General features: G+C 45.1%; 1 protein-coding gene across 12 annotated transcripts in view; it reads left to right on the top strand.

Moving 5' to 3' along the window:
* The window catches only part of LOC101106554 (glucosaminyl (N-acetyl) transferase 2 (I blood group)), a 109,587-nt gene that overhangs the window by 43,948 nt on the left and 44,268 nt on the right, over positions 1 to 21,371 (top strand). For 2 of the 12 annotated variants that reach the window (XM_060403518.1, XM_060403517.1), the window contains exon 2: positions 5,997 to 6,050. The exons of 8 other annotated variants lie outside the window; for them this stretch is intronic. In XM_060403518.1, coding sequence (XP_060259501.1) covers positions 5,997 to 6,050 — 54 coding nt within the window. Of the gene's footprint in view, positions 1 to 5,996; positions 6,051 to 19,623; positions 20,665 to 21,371 lie in introns of those variants that run through there. 2 more of the 12 variants (XM_012101307.4, XM_060403520.1) reach the window with 1 other exon arrangement.

The following is a 21,371-nucleotide window of genomic DNA, read 5'->3' as shown; positions in this document are numbered from 1 at the left end:
CTCACCTTACAGTGGATCTAAGGAAAACCTAAAACTAGACTTCCCTAGTGGTCCAGTGGTTAAGACCCTGCCTTACGGTACAGGGGCCGTGGGTTCGATTCCTGGTCTGGAAACGAAGATCCTGCACACCACAGCTAAGGAACCTACGTGCCGCAGCCAAAAGAAAAAAAAAAAAAAGGCTTAGAATAGTTTGAGAAAAAAAGAAAAGGCAAAACTGCTCCGTGCTTTGGCTTCAGCTCCTTTCCCCCCACTCCCCGTTATTTTGGATTTTTGCTCATCATTCCTCTGACCTTTCTCATGCCATGAGGCTTTTCTTCCATAAGAATGTTTTCATTTGCCTTTTCCTCTTTCCATTTTGTATACTTTTTTTTTTTTTTGAGCCCCTTTGTCAAATAGATTACCTCAACCTCAGAAATGACCACATTTCCTCATTTTTCAGTCCTAAAAATAGCATGTTTCTTACTTTGATTTATTTTGCTTTTTTGACTTTGAGCTTTATTTATATGTGGACTTTCTTTGGGTGTGTGTTATGACTCTTTGAGGTGCATGAGACAGAAATGCAACTCAAAGTTGCTTAAACAAACACAGCAGGACTTACCGGATCATGTCAATAGAACTGAGGTGTCCAAAGAGGGCCTCCAAGTAAAGTTAGACCAAGGCTCCGAATAGTGTATTTGGGACTCGAATACACCAGAGTCCTCTCTCTGTAAGGTGACCAGTTGTCCCAGTGCACCCAAGTCTGAAGAAGCATCTTCAGAAGGTCCCATGGGCCTTCCATGCTAAAGCCAGAAAAGTCCCAGTTTGGTCCGAGATGGTCACTCTGTCTCTGAGTTGACTTTTTAAAGTTTCTCCCTCCCCACATGGTGTCAGAGAGACTCAGAAGTAGCCCCAAGTGTTTGCTTCTCACAGCTGGCTCCCCTGGGAGAAAAGAAAGGTTTTTATTCCTGACACTCCCAGCAGCAGCTCGGGGAGTCATCAGAGTAGCCGTGTAGCATAGATGTTGAAAGCAGGACCTGGAAGCCAGACCAACTGCCCTGCCATTTACAAGGCATACTGTAACTGGACAAGTTACCTAAATGTGGGAGCCTCAGTTCGCCCATCTGTAAAATGGAGGAAATAATGATATTTACATCAGATCTGTGAGGCTTCAATGAGTTTAGCCAGTGCCCAGCACATATTTTGAGTGTTCATTTTTTTTATTGTTGTTACTGTTATTATCATATTCTTCACCAATAATATAGATATTCATTCAATAAATTTATTTTATTGAAATATAGTGGTTTGCAATGTTGTATTAGTTTCAGGTATATAGCAAAGTGATTCACTTATACATACATATATATATATCCCTTTTCAGATTATTTTCCCTTATAAGTTATTACAAAATATTGAGTATAGTTGCCTGTGCTATACAGAAGGTCCTTGTTGATTATCTATCCTTTTAGATGTTTGTTTGTTTATTTGGCTGCCCCAGGCCTTAGTTGTGGCACATGGGATCTTTACTTGTGGCATGCAGAATCTAGTTTCCTAACCAGAGATCAAACCCTGGCCCCCTGCATGGGTGCACGGAATCTTAGCCACTGGACCAGCAGAGGAATCCTGATTATCTATTTTATATGTAGTAGTGTGTCTGTGGGCTTCCTTGGTGGCTCAGATGGGAAAGAATTTGCCTGCAATGCAGGAGATCAAGGTTCAATCCCTGGGTTGGGAAGATCCCCTGGAAAAGGGAATGGCAACAATCCACTCCAATATTCTTGCCTGGAGAATCCCATGGACAGAGGAGCCTGGCGGGCTACAGTCCCATGAGGTAGCAAAGAGTCGAACAAGACTGAGTGAAGACTGGAGGGGAGTGTGTCTATGTTAATTCCAAACTCATAGTTTATCCCTCCCCCAACCTAACTGAGTACTTGGACACTATGCTGAGTCTGAGATATAATAGTGAATAAGTATATTCTGGGCTTCCCTGGTGGCTCAGATGTTAAAGAATCTCTCTGCAATGCAGAAAACCTAGGTTCTATCCCTGGGTCAGGAAGATTCCCAGGAGGAGGGAATGACTACCCACTCCAGTGTTCTTGCCTGGAGAATCCCACGGACAGAGGAGCCTGGCGGGCTATAGGCCATGGGGTCACAAAAGACTCGGACACGACTAAGCGACTAGCGTCTTCACTTTCAATAATAGTGAGTAACAGATAAGGCCCCTCCTTTCATGGAATATTCTAGAAGTAGGAGACAGACAATAAAAAGCAGACTGATCAGATAATTAGAGACTCTAAGTGTGATGAAGGAAACAAGCAGGTCGACCCAGGAAGGGACCAACCTCTTGGCGAAAGCAGGCATGAACTACAGCTCCGAAGTGAGGAGAGCCATGGGAATGAGTAGGGGGTTCCCAGCAGAGGGATGAGGGGTTGCAGAGACCCCGTGGTGAGCAAGGGTTCCACGTGTGCAGGAGCCAGAAAAGCAGCCAGTGTGGCTGGGCCCGAAGGACCAAAGGTGAGAGCTGGACCTGGCTTGACGTGGGCGAGGCCCTAGTGTGAAGGTCACGGGGGAAACTTGACCTGGCAGCGCCCATTCATCGGGTTATTGGCAGCGGAGGCAGGGGCTTGGGTCCTGCCAGGGACCGGGTGAACGGTCCATGAGCGGGGTCTGGCTGTCGGCCTCCTTTCCAAGTCCAGCGCCATCACTCCCTCTCTGCTCATCTCTCTCCAACGATAGTCTAATTTCCTTTCCTAACAACTTCCCCTGATGCCGTTCTCAACCTGCTTTAATCCATCCCCGGTTTGATTAGAATCGGAATGACCTTGATAAAGGCACATAGGTCCTGTGACCATGTCTCTCTTCTTAGATGCTAGGCATGGATCCCCATTACCTAAGCATGACACTGCGGCCCTTCTGCTGGAAGGGGGGCTCATTGCCGTGTGGCTCCCATACCCTTAGAAAGGCTTAGCCTCCCTGCCTTGCCTTTTGCCGGTCCCCTCCACCAGGAGGCTCTAGAAGGCCCTGCCTCCCTCTCCCTCCTCTGATCTTTTCTTCAAAGATTCAGCTTAGAGTCACATTCTCTAGAGAGCCTTTCCTGATGCTCGCTCTAATGGACTCCATCCCCCTGAATCCCATGTTCTGTCAGTCTTGCGGTGCTGCAACTGTTCCAAGAGGCCCTGGGAGACTGACCTGCAAGGGAAGAAGTGGCACCTGCCAATTTCTTTTTCCTTATTCCCTTTACAAGGACTGGCAAACGAGCAATGGAGTCCCAGCTCCTCGGAGTCACTTAACTTTCGCAAACTCAACTAGATTCTCTCTCTCTCTCTCACACACCCACACACACGCACACATACAGTGTATGAACGTTTACATGGTCATCCCTCCCCTGCCCACCATTCCACACAATGAGTCTGGGGTCCACAGGTGGATTCTGCTTATTCCCATGAAGGGGTCTTGGTTTTCGGGGCTCACCAACCTTAAAAAGACAGTGTGATCTCATGACTCAGCTCCTTAGCTAAAGCCAAGCTGTCCATCTGATGCTCGTAAGAAGTCACTCTCTGGACCCAGATTCAAGGGGGATTGTGCCATGTTGGAATTATGGAGAGACTTTGTCATCTTAACGGGGCTCCTTCCCAGGGCCTTCCTCCAGAGGAATTCTGACTGCACGTTGTCTTTCCCGTACCTGTCGACTTTGAAATGCAGCCTATCTGTGGTATGAGTACCTTCTCTAAATGTTTGTTGAGTTTATTTATTGGCTAGGAATTGGCAAGGTCCGGGCCCAAATTCAGATCACCCTACTTCCAATTTAGGGTTCTGGCTCTAATCCTTAATTCATCGTGTAGAATCGCTCTTTTTGAAAAGTTGCTCTTACTCCGAAAAGGCAGACAGAGAGATAAAAGTGCCACAAAGAAATGATTGTCTGAAGCCAGCAGTCTTTGGACCATACTTTGTCACACAGAACTTTGAGTGATGGCTTCCACCTTAGGAAAAAGTTGCCATGTGTGTTAAAAAGCATTGCTTTTATAATCCCTCTTTGAAAATGTATTTAAGTGGATTCCATTCTTTTCATATTCTTGGTCACTGACTACTGAATTGAGACTTGGATAATAGTTGATTGAGAGCCACTGGTCTCAGTGAAATGCAGAACCGGGGAGAGTTTAGTTCTCAGGAAACATCCCCCGAGAGTCTTTACCCGGTTTGCTGCTTGCTCTTGCTGTTCCGTCTCCCTTGGTGACCTCAGTGGCCTCCAAGCTCAGCCCCATTCTGTCCTGATGAATCATAAGTCTACATTGTGTGCCCCAGGCCCTCTCTGCATTCTTCCCAGGCCTTTGGGTATCTATTCCCGAGGCGCCCACTGGCCCTTGCTCACACCTCCCCATTTTATTGCCTACTTCCCAGAGTCCCCTTCCCGAGAACCCCAGGCACCGCTGTCCTCCAAGTCAGCTGACATCTCCCCTCCCAACCCCTCAGCCCTAGTCAGCGCATCCCATGCGCTCTGCGTGTGTCAGTAAGCATCACCACTGCGGCTCCATCATTACTGCTCTAACTCCAGCCTGTGGGGCCAACCTCTCAAGATGATCTTCAGACTTGTCGATATGATGCCTCTGGCCCACAAGTCTCCCTCTTCAAGTCATTCTAACACTCTTGAAATATTTTCCTTTGAAGAATAACTTCTCAATTCCAGAAGCCTCAGTGACATTCAACAACAGCTTACTGAGTGATTCAATCCAATCATCTCAACATAGGACGTTGGATGTTGGATGTTTGCAAAGCCCTGTGGAACGCCACATCAATGTCACTGATTAATTAATTCCCAAGGCTGCCTTCCCTGAAAGGTTCACTCCAGAAAAACCATGCTTTGTGTTTCTGCCTTTGCTATTTTCTTCCTCTTTCCTTGAGTCATTCTCTTTGATTTCTCCTGTTTAAATCATGGCCTGAATATGTCTACATTCAAGGCCTTGTCACGTGGGAAGTGTTCGATGATTTTTAGTCTCAATTTTGTAAACCTTTGTTGTAACTCCTTTATGTCATTCTATCATCTTTGCCTATAATTGTGAACGTGGATATTGTATTGCCCTGACAACTACTATCTCTTTGGGGTCTTTTATACTTTTGGCAGCTCAACATAGGGAGCATCCAGTGGAATAAGAATAAATATTTACTGAATTGAATCAAATGGAAATAACATTTTATATGCCCATCTGCGCTGCTGCCAACTCAGCTTCAAATCAACCACCCTCTCTGTCACCACACACACACACAACACACACACAGAGTCTAGATCCCTTTGCCAGATCTTACTGGTTCAGCTTCAGACCACATCTTCTAGCAGCACATTCAGGTTTTCTGGGCATTTTCCTGAAGTCCTTCTTCCCCTGGTCAACAGCAACAGGCCTGTTCTCCCTCTCTCTGTTTTTCCAAAGCATCTGGTTCGTCTTGGGAAGGCTGCTCGATGCCAAGTTCATCCTGGGGTCACCAGTTCAAGCCAGGCTGTGCTCCAGTCCACAGTCCGCTATCTGTGAACTTAACCAGTGGGGACCTCACTCTGCACCAAAGAAATACGAAGAGCAGACTAATAGCAGAAGACCCTGCTTTCAAGACCAGATCTGGGCTTGTACAGGGCTGTTGCTTTGGGCAACAGTGATGGTAGTAACCCATCATCTGATGAAGAAAATGACTCTGCTAAGATTTTTAGGGATTTTTTTTTTCCCCCTGGATCTTAGAGTGAACAAATCTGCAGTCTTAGAAGGCAATATCTAGAGCAGCAGTAATAGGGAATTTCATGTGTGGCATCGAGTAGTTAAAAGCAAAAACCAAACCTACACACCAGCAGTTACATTATTTTTCTAACCAATCATTTCTCCTTTTCTTTCATATGCGTTACATTTATCTTCATCACTACATCGTTATTGATTGTTTGACTTTAATCTGTTTAGATCAAGAATGATATGAAAGAATGCTGATTGAACTTAAGGTAAAGAAAGCAAACATTCTGAGCCTTTTTTTTTTTTTTTTTTGAGATGAACATGGATCATACCATTTAATGCAGACCCAAGGCCTTGAATTTTTTGGAGGTAGGGATTACTTCCTTTACAGATTCTTTTCATGTAGATCATAAAAATACATGCATTGTGATGACCCCAATTCAAGAATTACATGCTGCAGTCCATATTAACACTGAGAGCTCTTCATAGAGAAAAAGAAAATTACATTTTCTTGGCCTAACTAACCAGTTCTTAATGTGGTTCTTCAATGCCTGTCTTTCATCCTCTGACCTGAACTGTATGTGACATTCTTTCTTGACCTGCTTTAGACAAAGCCATGAGTAGAAGGTTTTTCCAGATGTTGTGCGAAGTCACTTCAGTTGTGTCCGAGTTTTTGTGACGCTATGGACTGTAGCCCGCCAGACTCCTCTGTCCATGGGATTTCCCCAGCAAGAATACTGGAGTAGAATTTCCTCCTCCAGGGGATCTTCCCAACCCAGGAATTGAACCTGAGTCTCCTGTGTCTCTGACACTGGCAGGCAGATTCTTTACCACTAGCGCCACCTGGGGACAGGCTCAAATAGTTGTGGCACATGGCCTTAGTTGCTCCTAGACAAGTGGAATCTTCCGGGACCCTGCATTGGCAGGCAGATTCTTAGCCACTGTACCTCCAGGGAAGTCCTAAGTGTATTCTTTCTGGTTCACTCTTATTATGCAATGGCACCCCACTCCAGTACTCTTGCCTGGAAAATCCCATGGACAGAGGAGCCTGGAAGGCTGCAGTCTGTGGGGTCGCTCAGAGTCCGACACAACTGAGCGACTTCCCTTTCACTTTTCACTTTCATGCATTGGAGAAGGAAATGGCACCCCACTCCAGTGTTCTTGCCTGGAGAATCCCAGGGACGGGGGAGCCTGGTGGGCTGCCGTCTATGGGGTCGCACAGGGTCGGACACGACTGAAGCGACTGAGCAGCAGCAGCAGCAGCAGCTTATTATGCATCACTCTGTGCTCAAGCCACAGTGGCCTGAGGATATGTGTGGGAGGTCACATCGTTTTTCTGCACTGTAGTTTACAAACTTCTGATGGTCTGCACGCACCTCCCACTCAGACCAATGATTTCAGCATTTCCTCTCCCTCCATCAGTTCAGTTTAGTTGCTCAGTTGTGTCCAACTCTGCGACCCCAGGGACTGCAGCACGCCTGGCTTCCCTGCCCATCACCACCTCCTGGAGCTTGTTCAAACTCATGTCTATCGAGTCGGTGATGCCATCAAACTGTCTCATCCTCTGTCATTCCCTTCTCCCGCCTTCAATCTTTCCCGGCATCAGGGTCTTTTCCAATAAGTCGGCTCTTTGCATCAGGTGGCCAGAGTATTGGAGCTTCAGCTTCAGCATCAGTCTTTCCAATGAATATTCAGGACTGATCTCCTTTGGGATAGACTAGTTTGATCTCCCTCCATACTGATCAGTTGTTGAACATTCCCTGTTGGATATATCATTCAGCAGTGAGGGCTTAGGACCGATGATATCTAGGATAGCAAAGACATTTTTGTTTGCCCAGGACTTTCTCACTTTTAGCACTAAAAAAAAAAAACAACAAAAAACCAAAACCCTTATCCTGGGAAATTCCTTCAGTTCGGTTCAGTTCAGTCACTCAGTCGTGTCCGACTCTTTGCGACCCCATGAATCGCAGCACTCCAGGCCTCCCTGTCCATCACCATCTTCCGGAGTTCACTCAGACTCACGTCCATCGAGTCCGTGATGCCGTCCAGCCATCTCATCCTCTGTCGTCCTCTTCTCCTCCTAACCCCAATCTCTCCCAGCATCAAAGTCTTTTCCAATGAGTCAACTCTTTGCATGAAGTGGCCAAAGTACTGGAGCTTCAGCTTCAGCATCATTCCTTCCAAAGAAATCCCAGGGTTGATCTCCTTCAGAACGGACTGGTTGGATCTCCTTGCAGTCCAAGGGACTCTCAAGAGTCTTCTCCAACACCATAGTTCAAAAGCATCAGTTCTTCGGCACTCAGCCTTCTTCACAGTCCAACTTTCATATCCATACATGACTACTGGAAAAACCATAGCCTTAGTCTTGGGCAAACTGGACAGTTGGTTATCCTAAGTACTGCCCTTACACATTCCCTCTCGTCTTTCCGATGCCCAAGATATCTTGGGACTGAGAATTAATGCCCTAGATATTTATGTTCCGCTGATCATTTACTGGGTGGGGGCGGGGGGAAGAAAGATAACCAAAACTACTCCGTTACATAGGTTACAATACATTTAAGACACACTGAAGGGTAGTAATCCAAACCACACCATCAGCCCTGAGAGCCTTAACCAAAGGAGACCAGAGCTGAGCCTACCCTACTTATAACAATTTTCCCTGTGTTTGAGGAGAAAAAAGCGAGTTCAAGGATATCCTTTAAAAGGAGGGATTGGTAAATAGAAAATTTGAATGGAAAACCATTTTAGGACTTCCCTGGTGTCTCAGTAGTAAAGAATCCACCTGCCAATGCAGGAGAACACGGGTTTGATCCCTGATCAGGGAAGATCCCACATGCCGCGGATCAGCTAAGCCTTGTGCTCCACGGCTACTGAGCCTTTGCTCTAGAGCCCGGCAGCCACAGCTACCGAAGCCCGCACATCCAGCCAGCGCAGTGAGAAGCCTGCACACCATAACTAGAGATTAGACCCCGCGCACCGCAACTAGAGAAAGCCTGAGCAGCAGTGAAGACCCGGCACAGCCAAAAACAAATAAATAAATAAAATTATATTTAAAAAAAGAAAACCACTTTAACCAGTGGGAGAACCAAGGGTGAGGATTTTCTCCTATTGAATTCAGACACAGGACATATCGTGGAGGCAAATTTTATTCAGCTTTCATTTCTAGGAAAGCAGAAGAAACATCTGCTTATGGGGATTCAGCCAAGCCACTCTGGCCTGACAAGCAGTCTAAGCTCAAGTAAGCGAAATGTCCTGTGGGAAAGGGGCTAGTTCAATAAAGGGTTCAATAAACTGAAAGTGAGGCAAGAATTTAATAGGGCTATTAAAGCTAGAAGTTGGAGGAAGCCACTGGCTACCCCTATTTTAAGACGGTTTTGTTTTCATTTATCCGAAAATGTTTAGAAGAAAAAGAGTGTCTTCAAGATACGGATTGTTGGTAGCAGCTGAATGATAAGATATTATCTCTTAGTAGAAATATCTCCTTGAGACTTCAACATTCAAAAATATGGAGGTGGAGGAGTTTGGTAAATGAGAAGGGTATCAGAAGTATGTCCAGATTTGAACAGAGGCAAAGTCTTCTCATGAATTTGCCGTCTTTTTTTCCCTCAGAGCAGACACTTAGAGAAAAGTTGCATAGAAAGACAAATAGTCACCAATTCTGTCCCTTGAGATTTAGCAGAATCGAGCCAAAGATCAAATATGTGTGAGTTTGGTTTTTGCTTTTGTTTTTGTTTTGGCTTGGAAAACTGGAATTAAATCTAGGCAACTAACCACAAGAGGGAAAGAAATTGGCTGCCCAAAGAGGCTGTCAGGGAAGTAGAAAAAAAAGTAATGTGACCTTAGAAGAATAAGGGTAAGCTGGGGTGATGTTATGTGGAACAGTATAGAAAAATACAGGAGCCTTCCAAGCCAGATTGACTTTCATAGACTTCCTATGATTCATTTTTGACTATTCGGCAACTAAGGTACAGTGATCCCAAGAAACTTTCTGAGGATCATATGGTAAACAGCTGAACCAGATTTAAACCCTGCTCCAAAGCCTTGGTCTTCACCAGCATGCTCTGTCACAACCTTTTACAGGGTGCACCAGCCCGCTGGGTCTCTAAGTAGAGGCTGCAACTATACTTCGAGAGGCTGCAATTGGGGGACTTTCCTGGTGGTCCAGGGGCTAAGACTGTGAGCTTCCAACGCAAGGGGATGGGTTCAATCCCTGGTCAGGGAACTAGATCCTTCATGCCGTAACTAACACCCAGTGCAGCCAAATAAATTTAAAAAAAAGAGAGAGAGAGAGGCTGCAACTGGGAATAAAGAGCAGTTCCCTCACTGTGGGATGCAGAGAGGGCTGCAGAGGCTGGCTCTGCCTGTGATAACCACAGCTTTGATGGCGCCCACCTGTCCTTTGGGTTCTTTTAGGGCTTCCCAGGTGGTGCTAGAGAAGGCAATGGCAACCCACTCCAGTATTCTTGCCTGGAGAATCCCCATGGGCTGAGGAGCCTGGCGGGCTACAGTTCATGGAGTGGTAAAGAATTGAACGTGACTGAGCAACTAAGCAAAGATGAAGAATGGCTCGTCAAGCCCCACAGCTCTTCCTCATGAGAGGTATCGGAAGGTGGATGGGCACTTCAGGCTCTGTGTGAAGCACATTTGGCAACAGAGAGAGATGCTGTAAGATTTGTTGGGTACACCTTCTGTGCAAGGTATCACTCTAAGCTCTGTGTGTGTACTAAGCTATTAAGATCTCTTTGGAACGCTGTGAGGTCAGTGTTCCTAGTATCTCTGTTTTATAGAAGAAAGGAGATAGGCACATAGGCCCGTGTACTTTAACCCTGATGGGGCATGTTGGGCATTCAGGCAGGTACAAGGATGACCAACATTACCCTTTTTCCTCATTTTGCATTTCTTCATCTGGAAAGTAATTATAAAGACTGATATTACAAAATACAGGCCTGGAGGAACTTGATTATGATCTAGAAAAGAAATCAGCCAAGAACATACAACCTGGGGGCTAAATCTGACCTATTTTTATACTGACCACAAGCCAAGAATGATTTTACATTTTTAAAGGGTTGTGAAATAAAATTTAAAAACCTATTTTATGACTTGAAAATAATATGAAACAGAGATATCAGTGTCTGTGGATAAAGTTTTGGCTGGACACAGACACATACTGTGTGGCTGCTTTCAGAACACAGTCTAGGGCTGACTGGTTGCCTCAGAAGCCAAACAGCTCACAAGCCTAAAATGCTTACTACTTGGCCCTTCACAGAAAAAGTACTGACTTCTACTATAGAAGCCTGTGATAGACAAGTTTTGGCAGAACTGTGAGTTTCCTGGGTAATTTAGAACCTGCCCTTTTGTGTGCAAAATGGTTAAACTAAAAAAAAAAACCCCACACCTAATTTGAATAAGCATATTTCAGAAATGCCTTTTTAAATAGACTATGCAAAATATATGTACAAGAATATATTAATGTCTTTATATTTCACTAAATGTTCATGCTCTGCTTGTTTTCAACCCCAAACTGCTAGGTTTGTTGGCCTGCACAGTTTTCGAGGCTTTTTATTAACTGATTTGATAATTTTATTTATTTTTAAACATTTATTTGTTTATTTGGCTGCATTGGGTCTTCATTGTGGCCCGAGAGATCTTGGTTGCATCAAGCACATCTTTATGGCACATGGACTCTCTTGGTGCTTCGCGTAGGCTCAGTAGCCGTGGAAGCTGTGGTACTCAGGCTTAGTTGCTCTGCAGCACGTGGGATCTTAGTTCTCCAACCAGGAATCAAACCCACATCCCCTGCATTGCAAGGCAGAGTCTTAACCACTGAACCACTAGGGAATTCCCTTATTTGATCATTTTAAATACTGTACAAATGCCAGTCATTCTTTTAATCGAATGATCTTGAAATGTTTGTGGAGTTTTTCTTTTTAAATTGAAATTCAGTTGATTTACAATATTGTGTTAATGTCAAGTGTACAGCAATGTGACTCAGGTATATATGTGTCATACATATATTCATAATTTTATTTTTCAGGTTATTTTCCATTATAGGTTATTACAAGGCATTGAATATAGTTCTCTGTGCTACACAGTACATCCTTGCTGTTTATCTATTTTATATATAGCAGTGTGTGCCTATTAATCCTAATTTATCTCTCTCCTTTTCCCTTTGGTAACCATAAGTTTGTTTGCTATGTCCATGAGTCTTTCTGTTTTGTATACAGATTTACTGTATTAATTTTTAGATCCACATGTAAAAGATATGTTTGTCTGCCTTACTTCACTTAGTATGATATTCTCCAAGTCTGTTCATGGTGCTGCAAATGGTAGTATTTCGCCCTTTTTATGGCTGAGTAATATTCCATTGTATTCCACGTCTTCCTAAACCAGTCATCTGTAGATGGCTATTTAGGTTGCTTTTGTTCCTTCACTATTGTTAAGCAGTGCTGCTGTGAACATTGGGGTGCATGTATCTTTTTCGTATTTGTCTTCATTTTTTCTGGATATATGCTCAGGAGTGGGGTTACTGGGTCATTTGGTACCTCTATTTGTAGTTTTTTATGGAATCTTTTGGAGTTTTTCTTGAACCTACTTCACTCTGAGTCTATCACCTATTGCTGACCAAAGGATGCCCAGTCTAACTGTTCTACATCCTCTTCTAATTTGTGACTTCTTACCTGTTTAGTTCTAAGAAAGTGTGTTAGGATTGTATCTAAACTAAGAGTGAATAAACTAAGCCTCAAGAGAGATTCAAATACATGAGCTCTGATGCTTAAACCAAAAGTGAAAGATGGTATTGTGGGAGCTGATGCAATCTTCAGGGTGCTTGTGTGTACATTCACTTGGGTCTTAAAAATTTGTTAATTACTTGATAACATTTATAGAGTTTGGATTTTTTTTAATATAAAATTCAGATTTCTCCCTCCTGTTAAAACATTTGCAGAGCTGGCGGCATTGGCCCCATGACCCTACATGTTACTCACTGCTGGCTGTGCACTGCTGGTGTGAAGGTGGCTCTTGTTCAGTCTCGAAGTTGTTTCCAACCTTTTGCAACACCATGGACTGCAGCATGCCAGGCTTCCCTGTCCTTCAGTATCTCCTGGAGTTTGCTCAAATTCACATCCATTGAGTCAGTGACTATGCCATCCAATCATCTCATCCTCTGCTGCCCCTTTCTCCTCTTGTCCTCAGTCTTACCCAGCATCAGGATCTTTTCCAATAAGTTGGCTCATCACATCAGGTGGCCAAAGTACTGGAGCGTCAGCTTCAGCATCAGTCCTTCCAGTGAATATTCAGGACTGATTTCCTTTAGGGTTGATCTCCTTGCTGTCCAGGAGACTCTCAAGGATCTTCTCCAGAACAGTTTGAAAGCTGTAGGTGGGGCAAGAACTAACGACTCTTAACCACCATCCCCACCTTCTCTCAGCCTCCCGACACCACGGTCAAGTGTTAGCTGCCGCTCAGGAATTCCCTAGCCCTGTTTTTCTCGCCCTTCACCAGCTTTACCTACTTTTTTTTTTTTTTTAACTTTTTTCACTTACCTGACTGTACACATTCAGGTGTATGAGTCCCGCCTATGATGTTTGATCTTTATTTTGGTTGCCAGGAGACCTTTTCTGGTTTACTTTCTGGGTTTCGATATGGTTGAAGTGTTTGAGGTTGTCAGAATGACACAGCTCAAGCCTTGGGTGGGAAGCAGGATGGTGTGACCTTGGTGGACAAGAGAGCGCCCAACAAAAAAACAAAAAAAAAAACATTGCCTTGATGCAGTAGCCAGTACTTGTGCTGAAAAAAAGCAGGAGAGCTATAAGGACTTGAGAACAGGTCAGGCCCAGGCTGTAATCCTGCCTGAGCAAGAAGGCATTCATGTTTTACCTCTGAGAGCCCAGCTGGGGTGGGCACAAAGCTCAAATGAGGTTAACGGGAACTGAAGCTGTTGGGGGAAGCACGCTCACTGAAACCGCCCACCCTGGCCAGGCCCCAGAGCAATGATTTGCATGAGTTATTTTACAAGAGGAGGTCTTGGTAAGGAGCACGGAACTAACAAGCCACCGTCCTCCGGAAGAGTTCAGGAAGGTCAAAAGGAGATGCCACATGTTCAACCACCTCCCAGAATCCTTCTCGCTGGCGTCCATCTTGGCTGAGCAATGTGTGCGCCACCGGGAAGGACCCTGAGTCAGAATGATTAGCCAAAAACAACCCGGAAACTAATGCCATCACCATAAAACCCGAGACTGTGAGCCACGTGGCAGAGCAGTTGTCCTGGGTCCCCTTACCCTGGTGCTCTGCACCCAGGCACCCCTTCCCAACACAGTCTCTTCCTTTGTCAGCATATGTGTCTCCCAGACAATACATCTCCGAGTGTTAGGCAAGAGCCCACTCTCGGGCCCTGGAAGGGCTCCCCGATCCTGCAACAGAGCCCTGTCTAGCCCTTTTTGTTTTGATGTTTGAGCAGATCTCACTATGTGTCATTAGTGCCTATCTCCTTGTGCTCGCTGTCTCCTTGACTGCGACCATAAACGTATCCTGGGGGCAGAGAGAGGCAGGGAGTGATACAGAATGACCACCTGACGACAGTTTTCAATATGTTAAGCCAACCAGAGGGAAGAGAGCAGATATCTTGTCCTGGTTGGACGATATTAGCTTAGCCTGCCCAATTTATTTGCTGAAAGAAAATGCCTGCTCAGTTGCCTCAGATACCAGGCAAAACAAACCTACTGCTGGGCCAACCATTACAAAAGGCACTGCACTCTAATCTCTGGCTGTTCCTCCGCTGCTGCTGCTGCTGCTACGTCTTCAGTTGTGTCTGACTGTGTGCGACCCTGTGGACAGCAGCCCACCAGGCTCCGCTGTCCACAGGATTCTCCAGGCAAGAGTACTGGAGTGGGTTGCCATTTCCCTTCTCTGGCTGTTCCTCTACCTCCTTGTAAAGCAGACAGAACAGACTGTAGAAGGGGGGTTTGGATCCTGTTATTTTGAACTGTTAGTCACGTTGCACCCCCTTCTCATCTGCAAACTTCTTTGATAAATCATGATTAAAGATTTGTTGAGTTTGTTTTGCCTTGGCATTGGACCAGAGATCCCTGTTGTAGGATGGAGGATCAAGGCAAAGAGAGGGGGAAAACCAACTGAACTTACACTTGTTCCTGGTGAATTTAATGTTCTTGCCTAATCGAGAAAGAATTCAAAGATGAAGTGATAGGTAAGAAGTGGACTTATTTAGAGATAAATACACCATGGACAGAGTGTGGGCCATCTCAAAAGGTGAGAGAAAACCTCAAAATATGCTGTGGTTAGTTTTTATGGGCTGGGTAATTTCATAGGCTAAATAAGTGAGAGGATTATTCCAATTATTTGTGGGAAGGGGCAGGGATTTCCAGGAATTGGGCCGTCACCCATTTTTTTTGATCTATTGTGGTTAGGCTATCATGGTGCTGGTAGATGTATCATTTAGCTGATATATTACAATGGGAATATGATGCGGCTCCTCTGTCTGCCATCTTGGACCTATTTGGCTCTAATAGTGTCCTAGGATTGTGTCATTCTTTCAAAGGTTGTACCCTATTCTCTTCCCTGCTGTTTCCTATGAGAGCCCTCTGCCTCCCTCCTTTCCTCTTCCTCCCCTCCTCAGTCCAGTTCAGTCGCTCAGTCATGTCCGACTCTTCGCGACCCCATGGACTGCAGCACGCCAGGCTTCCTTGTCCATCACCATCTCCCAGAACTTGCTAAAATTCATGTCCATCGAGTCAGTGATACCATCCAACTATCTCATCCTCTGTCATCCCCTTCTCTTCCTGCCTTCAATCTTTCCCAGCATCAGGGTCTTTTCCAATGAGTCAGTTCTTCCCATCAGGTGGCCAAAGTATTGGAGCTTCAGCTTCAACATCAGTCCTTCCAATGAATATTCAGGACTGACTTCCTTTAGGATTGACTGGTTTGATCTTGTAGTCGAAGGACTCCCAAGAGTCTTCTCCAACACCATAGTCAAAAGCATCGATTCTTTGGTGCTCAGCTTTCTTTATGGTCCAACTCTCACACCCATGCATGACTACTGGAAAAACAATAGTCTTGACTATATGGACCTTTGTTGGCAAAGTAATGTCTCTGCTTTTTAATATGCTATCTAGTTTGGTCATAGCTTAGCGTCTTTTGATTTCATGGATGCAGTCACCATCTGCGGTGATTTTCGCCCCCGAGAAAATAAGCTCACTGTTTCCATTGTTTTCCCATCTATTTGCCATGAAGTGATGGGGCTGGATGCTATGATCTTCGTTTTTTGAATGCTGAGTTTTAAACCAGTTTTTTCCACTCTCCTCTTACACTTTCTTCAAGAGGCTCTTCAGTTCTTCGCTCTCTGCCATGAGTAGTGTCATCTGCATATCTGAGGTTATTGATATTTCTCCCCGCAATCTTGATTCCAGTTTGTGCTTCTTCCAGCCTGGCATTTCGCTTGATGTACTGTCCATATAAGTTAAATAAGCAGGGTGACAGTATACAGCCTTGGCGTAATCCTTTCCCAATTTGGAACCAATCTGTTGTTCCATGTCCAGTTCTAACTGTTGCTTCTTGACCTGGATACAGATTTCTCAGGAGGCAGGTCAGGTGGTCTGGTATTCCTATCTCTTTAAGAACTTTCCACAATTTGTTGTGATACACACAATCAAAGGCTTTAGCATAGTCAATGAAGCAGAAGTAGATGTTTTTCTGGAACTCTCTTGCTTTTTCTATGATCCAGTGGATGTTGGCAATTTGATCTCTGGTTCTTCTGCCTTTTTTAAATCCAGCTTGAACATCTGGAAGTTCACAGTTCACATACTGTTGAAGCCTGGCTTGGAGAATTTTGAGCACTACTTTGCTAGCATATGAGATGAATGCAATTATGAGGTAGTTTGAGCATTCTTTGGCATTGCCTTTCTTTGGGATTGGAATGAAAACTGACCTTTTCCAGTCCTGTGGCCACTGCCGAGTTTTCCAAATTTGCTGGCATATTGAATGCAGCACTTTCACAGCATCATCTTTTAGGATTTGAAATAGCTCAGCCTCCCCTAAGTCCTGCCATTATTCTTTGAAGAAAAGGGTGTGTCTCTAACAAGAAGTAAGAAAGAAGGAATATCAAGGCATGAAGGCAAACCATTCAGTGCTTTCCTTCATATACTTGCATTTCTACTGTCCCCAGTCTCAGGATAAAGGGAGATTTCAGTGGGGAAAGAAAATACTGAAAACCATTTAACCTTCCCTCTTTTGGAGTGGCAATAAGTCAAACCATTTAAAAACTCTAAGAAGGTAAATGTTTTTCGTTTCCATTACTGAGAACAGAAGTCAAAATATCAGTTCTTTAACAGGGTCAGAAATGTTGAACATTTTTCAAAAAGCAAATAAAAGCAACAAGAATTGCTAATGCTTATTGAACATAAACAAACAGATATATAAACCCTAGATGAGAGCTATCTCACTCACTGTTCTTAAGAACCATGTGAAATAGGAAGTACTTTTATTTCCATCTGGAAAACAAAGAACCTGATGCTTAGAGAGGTTAAGTGTAACTCCACCTTGCTCATACTGCCGGTCACTGACCAGCTGGGATTTGACAACAATTAGACTGGCTTTGGCTTTTGGACCAGGGAGCTACAGAATTAAGCCTTTGGATCCTACCCAGCTGCATAACTTTGGGAAAAATATTTGTGTTAGCCTTAATCTCCTGGTCTGTAAAATATAGAATTGTGTTAGGGTGATTTTTAAGATTCCTGCCAGCTTTTTGGGTCTCTATCCAAGTCAATATCCATCAGGTCGACGGAAAAAAAAATAGCACAACCTAAAAATTGAGAATTATGTGTGTGTTTAAAAAAAAAACACACTAATTAATTTATGTATTTATTTATTTGGCTGTGTTGGGTCTCAGTTGCAGCACTCAAGTTCCAGAGCATGGGGGTTTCAATAGTTGTGGCCAGTGGGCTTAGTTGCTTCAACCAGGAGGGATCTTAGTTCCCTGACCAGGGATGGAACCTGAGCGAGTCCCTTGCACTGCAAGGCGGATTCTTAACCTCTGGACCAGCGGGAAGTCCCGAGACTTCTTTTATTGGGCAGACATTCTGAGGACTTCAAGCCTGGCATTGCTCTGAAGAGATAAAGGAGGAGCCAGGATACATAGTTTTATTTATCACAAAGACCAGGTAGTAGGCATCTCAAAAGATGACTGTTAATGAAAGAAAACCAGACATCTCCAGTTAATGAATTTAGCACTTTTCTATTTCTGGAAAGATGCAAGAGTCCAGGCTCAGTGAAATCACCCTTTGATATGCCCTTCAGCTCTCCAAGGCCAGTATCTGGTGCTTTGTCATCCGGGGCCTCCTCAGGGTACGCCGCTGGGGGCGGCTGCAGCGACTGATGGTGGCTTGATGGCAGGCATCCTGTGTTTCCATCCTGAGTCCTCTCAGGACTCACCCCCGTGTGTGGGGGAAGGGGGGATGGCGGCTGTCATTTGATGGCAGAGACATCCTTTGTTGACTGACACGGCAGGTGGCATTTTTCATTCTCAGTCACATCCAGGCCACTGTTGCCATTCATCAGTCCAGTGAACCATAGGCAACTGAGGAGTGGGCTGGGGGGGAAGGGGGCCGGGTAGAGTACGGCATTACAGGCTCGTGTCTTCCTAACAGAAGCAGCTGCTCAGCTGCCATGTCACGCCAAGACAGGCAAGATTGTTGAGTGACTGCAGGAGGGAGGTGGGAGCAGGGCCGTTTTCAGCTCCCGTGGCTGCCAGAGTTAATCTCTTAGTTGGCTCACTAACTTTCCCCCAGAAGCATCCTTACCACCTGCCTTGAACACTCCACGTTTGCTGAGCGCTGGAGGCACCTGGCTCAGGTGAGCTTTGAGAAGGCATCTGTCATGTGACCATACCTGCTGAGCTGCTGTCCCTGTCTTCCCTGAACTGCACTGAAGGAGACTTCCAGGAATTTTGCCTCAGTCCCGAAGCCTTTGTTCTCCCTTCAGAGTAAGGAAGTAGGAGAGGGGCTGGGTTAAGAGGTGACTCTTTGGAGCTCTCTGAAGTGACCTCCAGTCTGAGGATGTCAGGCTGTTAGAGACCCAGTGGCTAGTTACACCACACGTGCTAGATAATACTGTGTCTACAGCTCGTTATCTGAAGCTCTGTGTGAAATGGGAACCAACCTTTGCTCGCTGGGAACAAGCTATCACTTTTCTCCCAGGCAGGTGGAACTAAAGTGCGTTTCATTTATGCCTCTACATCGACTCCTGAATATCAAGTCACTCCTAGCTTCCTTCTGCCCTCATCCCCTGCCCTTGAAAGTGTAATTCATTTTTTCCTCCACCCATGGACATATATATGCTACATAACATCATCAGAAACTGTCTGATTTAATTCAGGGAACACCTACCTTGCCATCAGATTTTTTTTTCTCCAATAATCTTCTACTTAGGCATGTTGCAAGGGGTTTTTTTCTTGTCTGTGTCTGTCTTATACGCCCAGAGGTAGAGATAACACTGAAATGAAATAAAGTGGCAGAGACCCAGAAAGCGAAATAAACCCGAGAAGGAGAAGTCCACAGGCAGTGGTTTTCAAAGACTGCTAGCAGCTTGGCGGGGCGAGCTAGAAAAAGGAGAACCATTTAACTTGAAAAGGAAGGGGAAAGCGTGAGAAGGGAGATCAGGCCACATAGATTGCATGGAGGGGGGCGGAGTGAAACCCAGGAAACAGCCCCAGTGAAAGGAGCCGGCACTCCAGACTGTCTTGTATGCAAATGAGAAGGGCTTCCGGGAGCTGCCCTGAGCCCGGCGCCTTCTGCCGGCAGCCGAGTGGCACCACGGAGGCCAGAGCCCAGGGCGCTTTAAGAAGCGTCTCTGGCGGTTGCCAGGAGAGGATGAACAGCACCCAGAAGCAGAGAGTAAATGAGGATTAAAGGACCCGGCAGAAGGAAGCCTGCTTGAGAAGCTGTTGAAATTCCAAGATTGGCAAAAGAAGTCAGTTCTACGTCTTCACTCTTGTTTCAGGAACCGATTATTTCTCAGTCTTTAGAGAGAGACTGCTTCCCCAGGGAAGTGAAAAAAATGAACTTCTGGAAGTATTGGTTTTTTGCTTTCATGGGAGTCAGTGTGGTTATTTTTGTGATCCTTTACAGTGGCCAGTTAAGCAAACCAAAAAATCACAGGGATAGCTCCATTGAAAGAGACTTGGGGATACACGCCTGTAAGGATGCCTTAGATGAGAGGTCAACCTTTTTGTGGGAAAAGACATTGACGTCCCCCGTAGGAAGTGTCCCTTGCAAGGACTACCTGATCCAGAATCGCTACATCACAAGGCCTTTGTCGAAAGAAGAAGCCGAGTTCCCTTTGGCATATGTCATGGTCATCCATAAGGATTTTAACACTTTTGAAAGACTCTTCAGGGCCATCTATATGCCCCAGAATGTCTACTGCGTTCACGTGGATGAGAAAGCCACAATTCACTTTAAGAAGTCTGTGTGGCAGCTGCTGAGTTGCTTCAAGAATGCTTTTCTTGCTTCAAAGATGGAGCCTGTGGTCTACGCAGGAATTTCCAGGCTCCAGGCTGACCTGAACTGCCTGCAAGACCTTTTAGCTTCTGAAGTTCCGTGGAAATACTCCATCAACACCTGCGGGCAAGATTTCCCCCTGAAAACCAACAGGGAGATCATTCAGCATCTCAAAGGATTTAAAGGGAAAAACATCACCCCCGGAGTGCTGCCTCCTGACCACGCTGTAAAGCGGACTCGATATGTCTACCGGGAGTGCTTGGGCAGAGGTGGCTCTTTTATGAAAAATACCGGTATTTTGAAAACCTCACCTCCCCACCAGTTGACCATCTACTTTGGCACTGCTTACGTGGCCCTCACCAGAGAGTTCGTCAAGTTTGTCTTCCAAGACCGAAGGGCCATTGATCTGCTCCAGTGGTCCAAAGATACCTATTCTCCCGACGAACATTTCTGGGTGACTCTTAATAGGATCCCAGGTGGGTATGAACTTCCATTCCTTTTTTTTTTTTTTCCTCTTATCCATAGATTGAGTGTGCTAACATTCAGCTCTTCTTTGAAATTATTTGGGAAAAAAATAAATAAATGCCTGAAAAGTGATTAGTCAGCTTGCTTTTTAGTGGCAGCTCTACTGTCTTTTGGAGAAAGAAATGGCACCCCACCCCAGTGTTCTTGCTTGGAGAATCCCAGGGACGGGGGAGCCTGGTGGGCTGCCGTCTATGGGGTCACACAGACTGAAGCAACTTAGCAGCAGCAGCAGCAGCTACTGTCTTATGGGCCACCCTGGTGGCTAAGATGGTGAAGAATCTGCCCACAGTGCAGGAGACCCGGGTTTGATCACTGCGTTGGGAAGATCCCCTGAAGGGAAGGAATGGCAACCCACTCGAATATTCTTACGTGGAGAATCCCATGGACAGAGGAGCCTGGTGGGCTAAGGTCCCTGGGGTCCCAAAGAGTCAGACACAACTGAGTAACTAACACACACATACACTACCATCTTATAACTGTGCTATATAGTGATCTAAGAAATATGCCAATTTCCTGGAGCTCTTGCAAAACTACCTTTGAGAGTGTATCACTTAGTTCTTCACCTTGAGCTCAGTCTTTTTTTTTTTTAATTGAGGTATAATTGACATACAATACCTCAGTCTTTTGAATGAATGCCTTTCATAGTCCTTGATAAGAA

Source organism: Ovis aries, chromosome 20, assembly GCF_016772045.2.
Source record: "Ovis aries strain OAR_USU_Benz2616 breed Rambouillet chromosome 20, ARS-UI_Ramb_v3.0, whole genome shotgun sequence".
Lineage (NCBI taxonomy): Eukaryota > Metazoa > Chordata > Mammalia > Artiodactyla > Bovidae > Ovis > Ovis aries.
The sequence above is the reverse complement of the archived record's forward strand: the minus strand, read 5'-3'. Positions and strand labels throughout refer to the sequence as shown.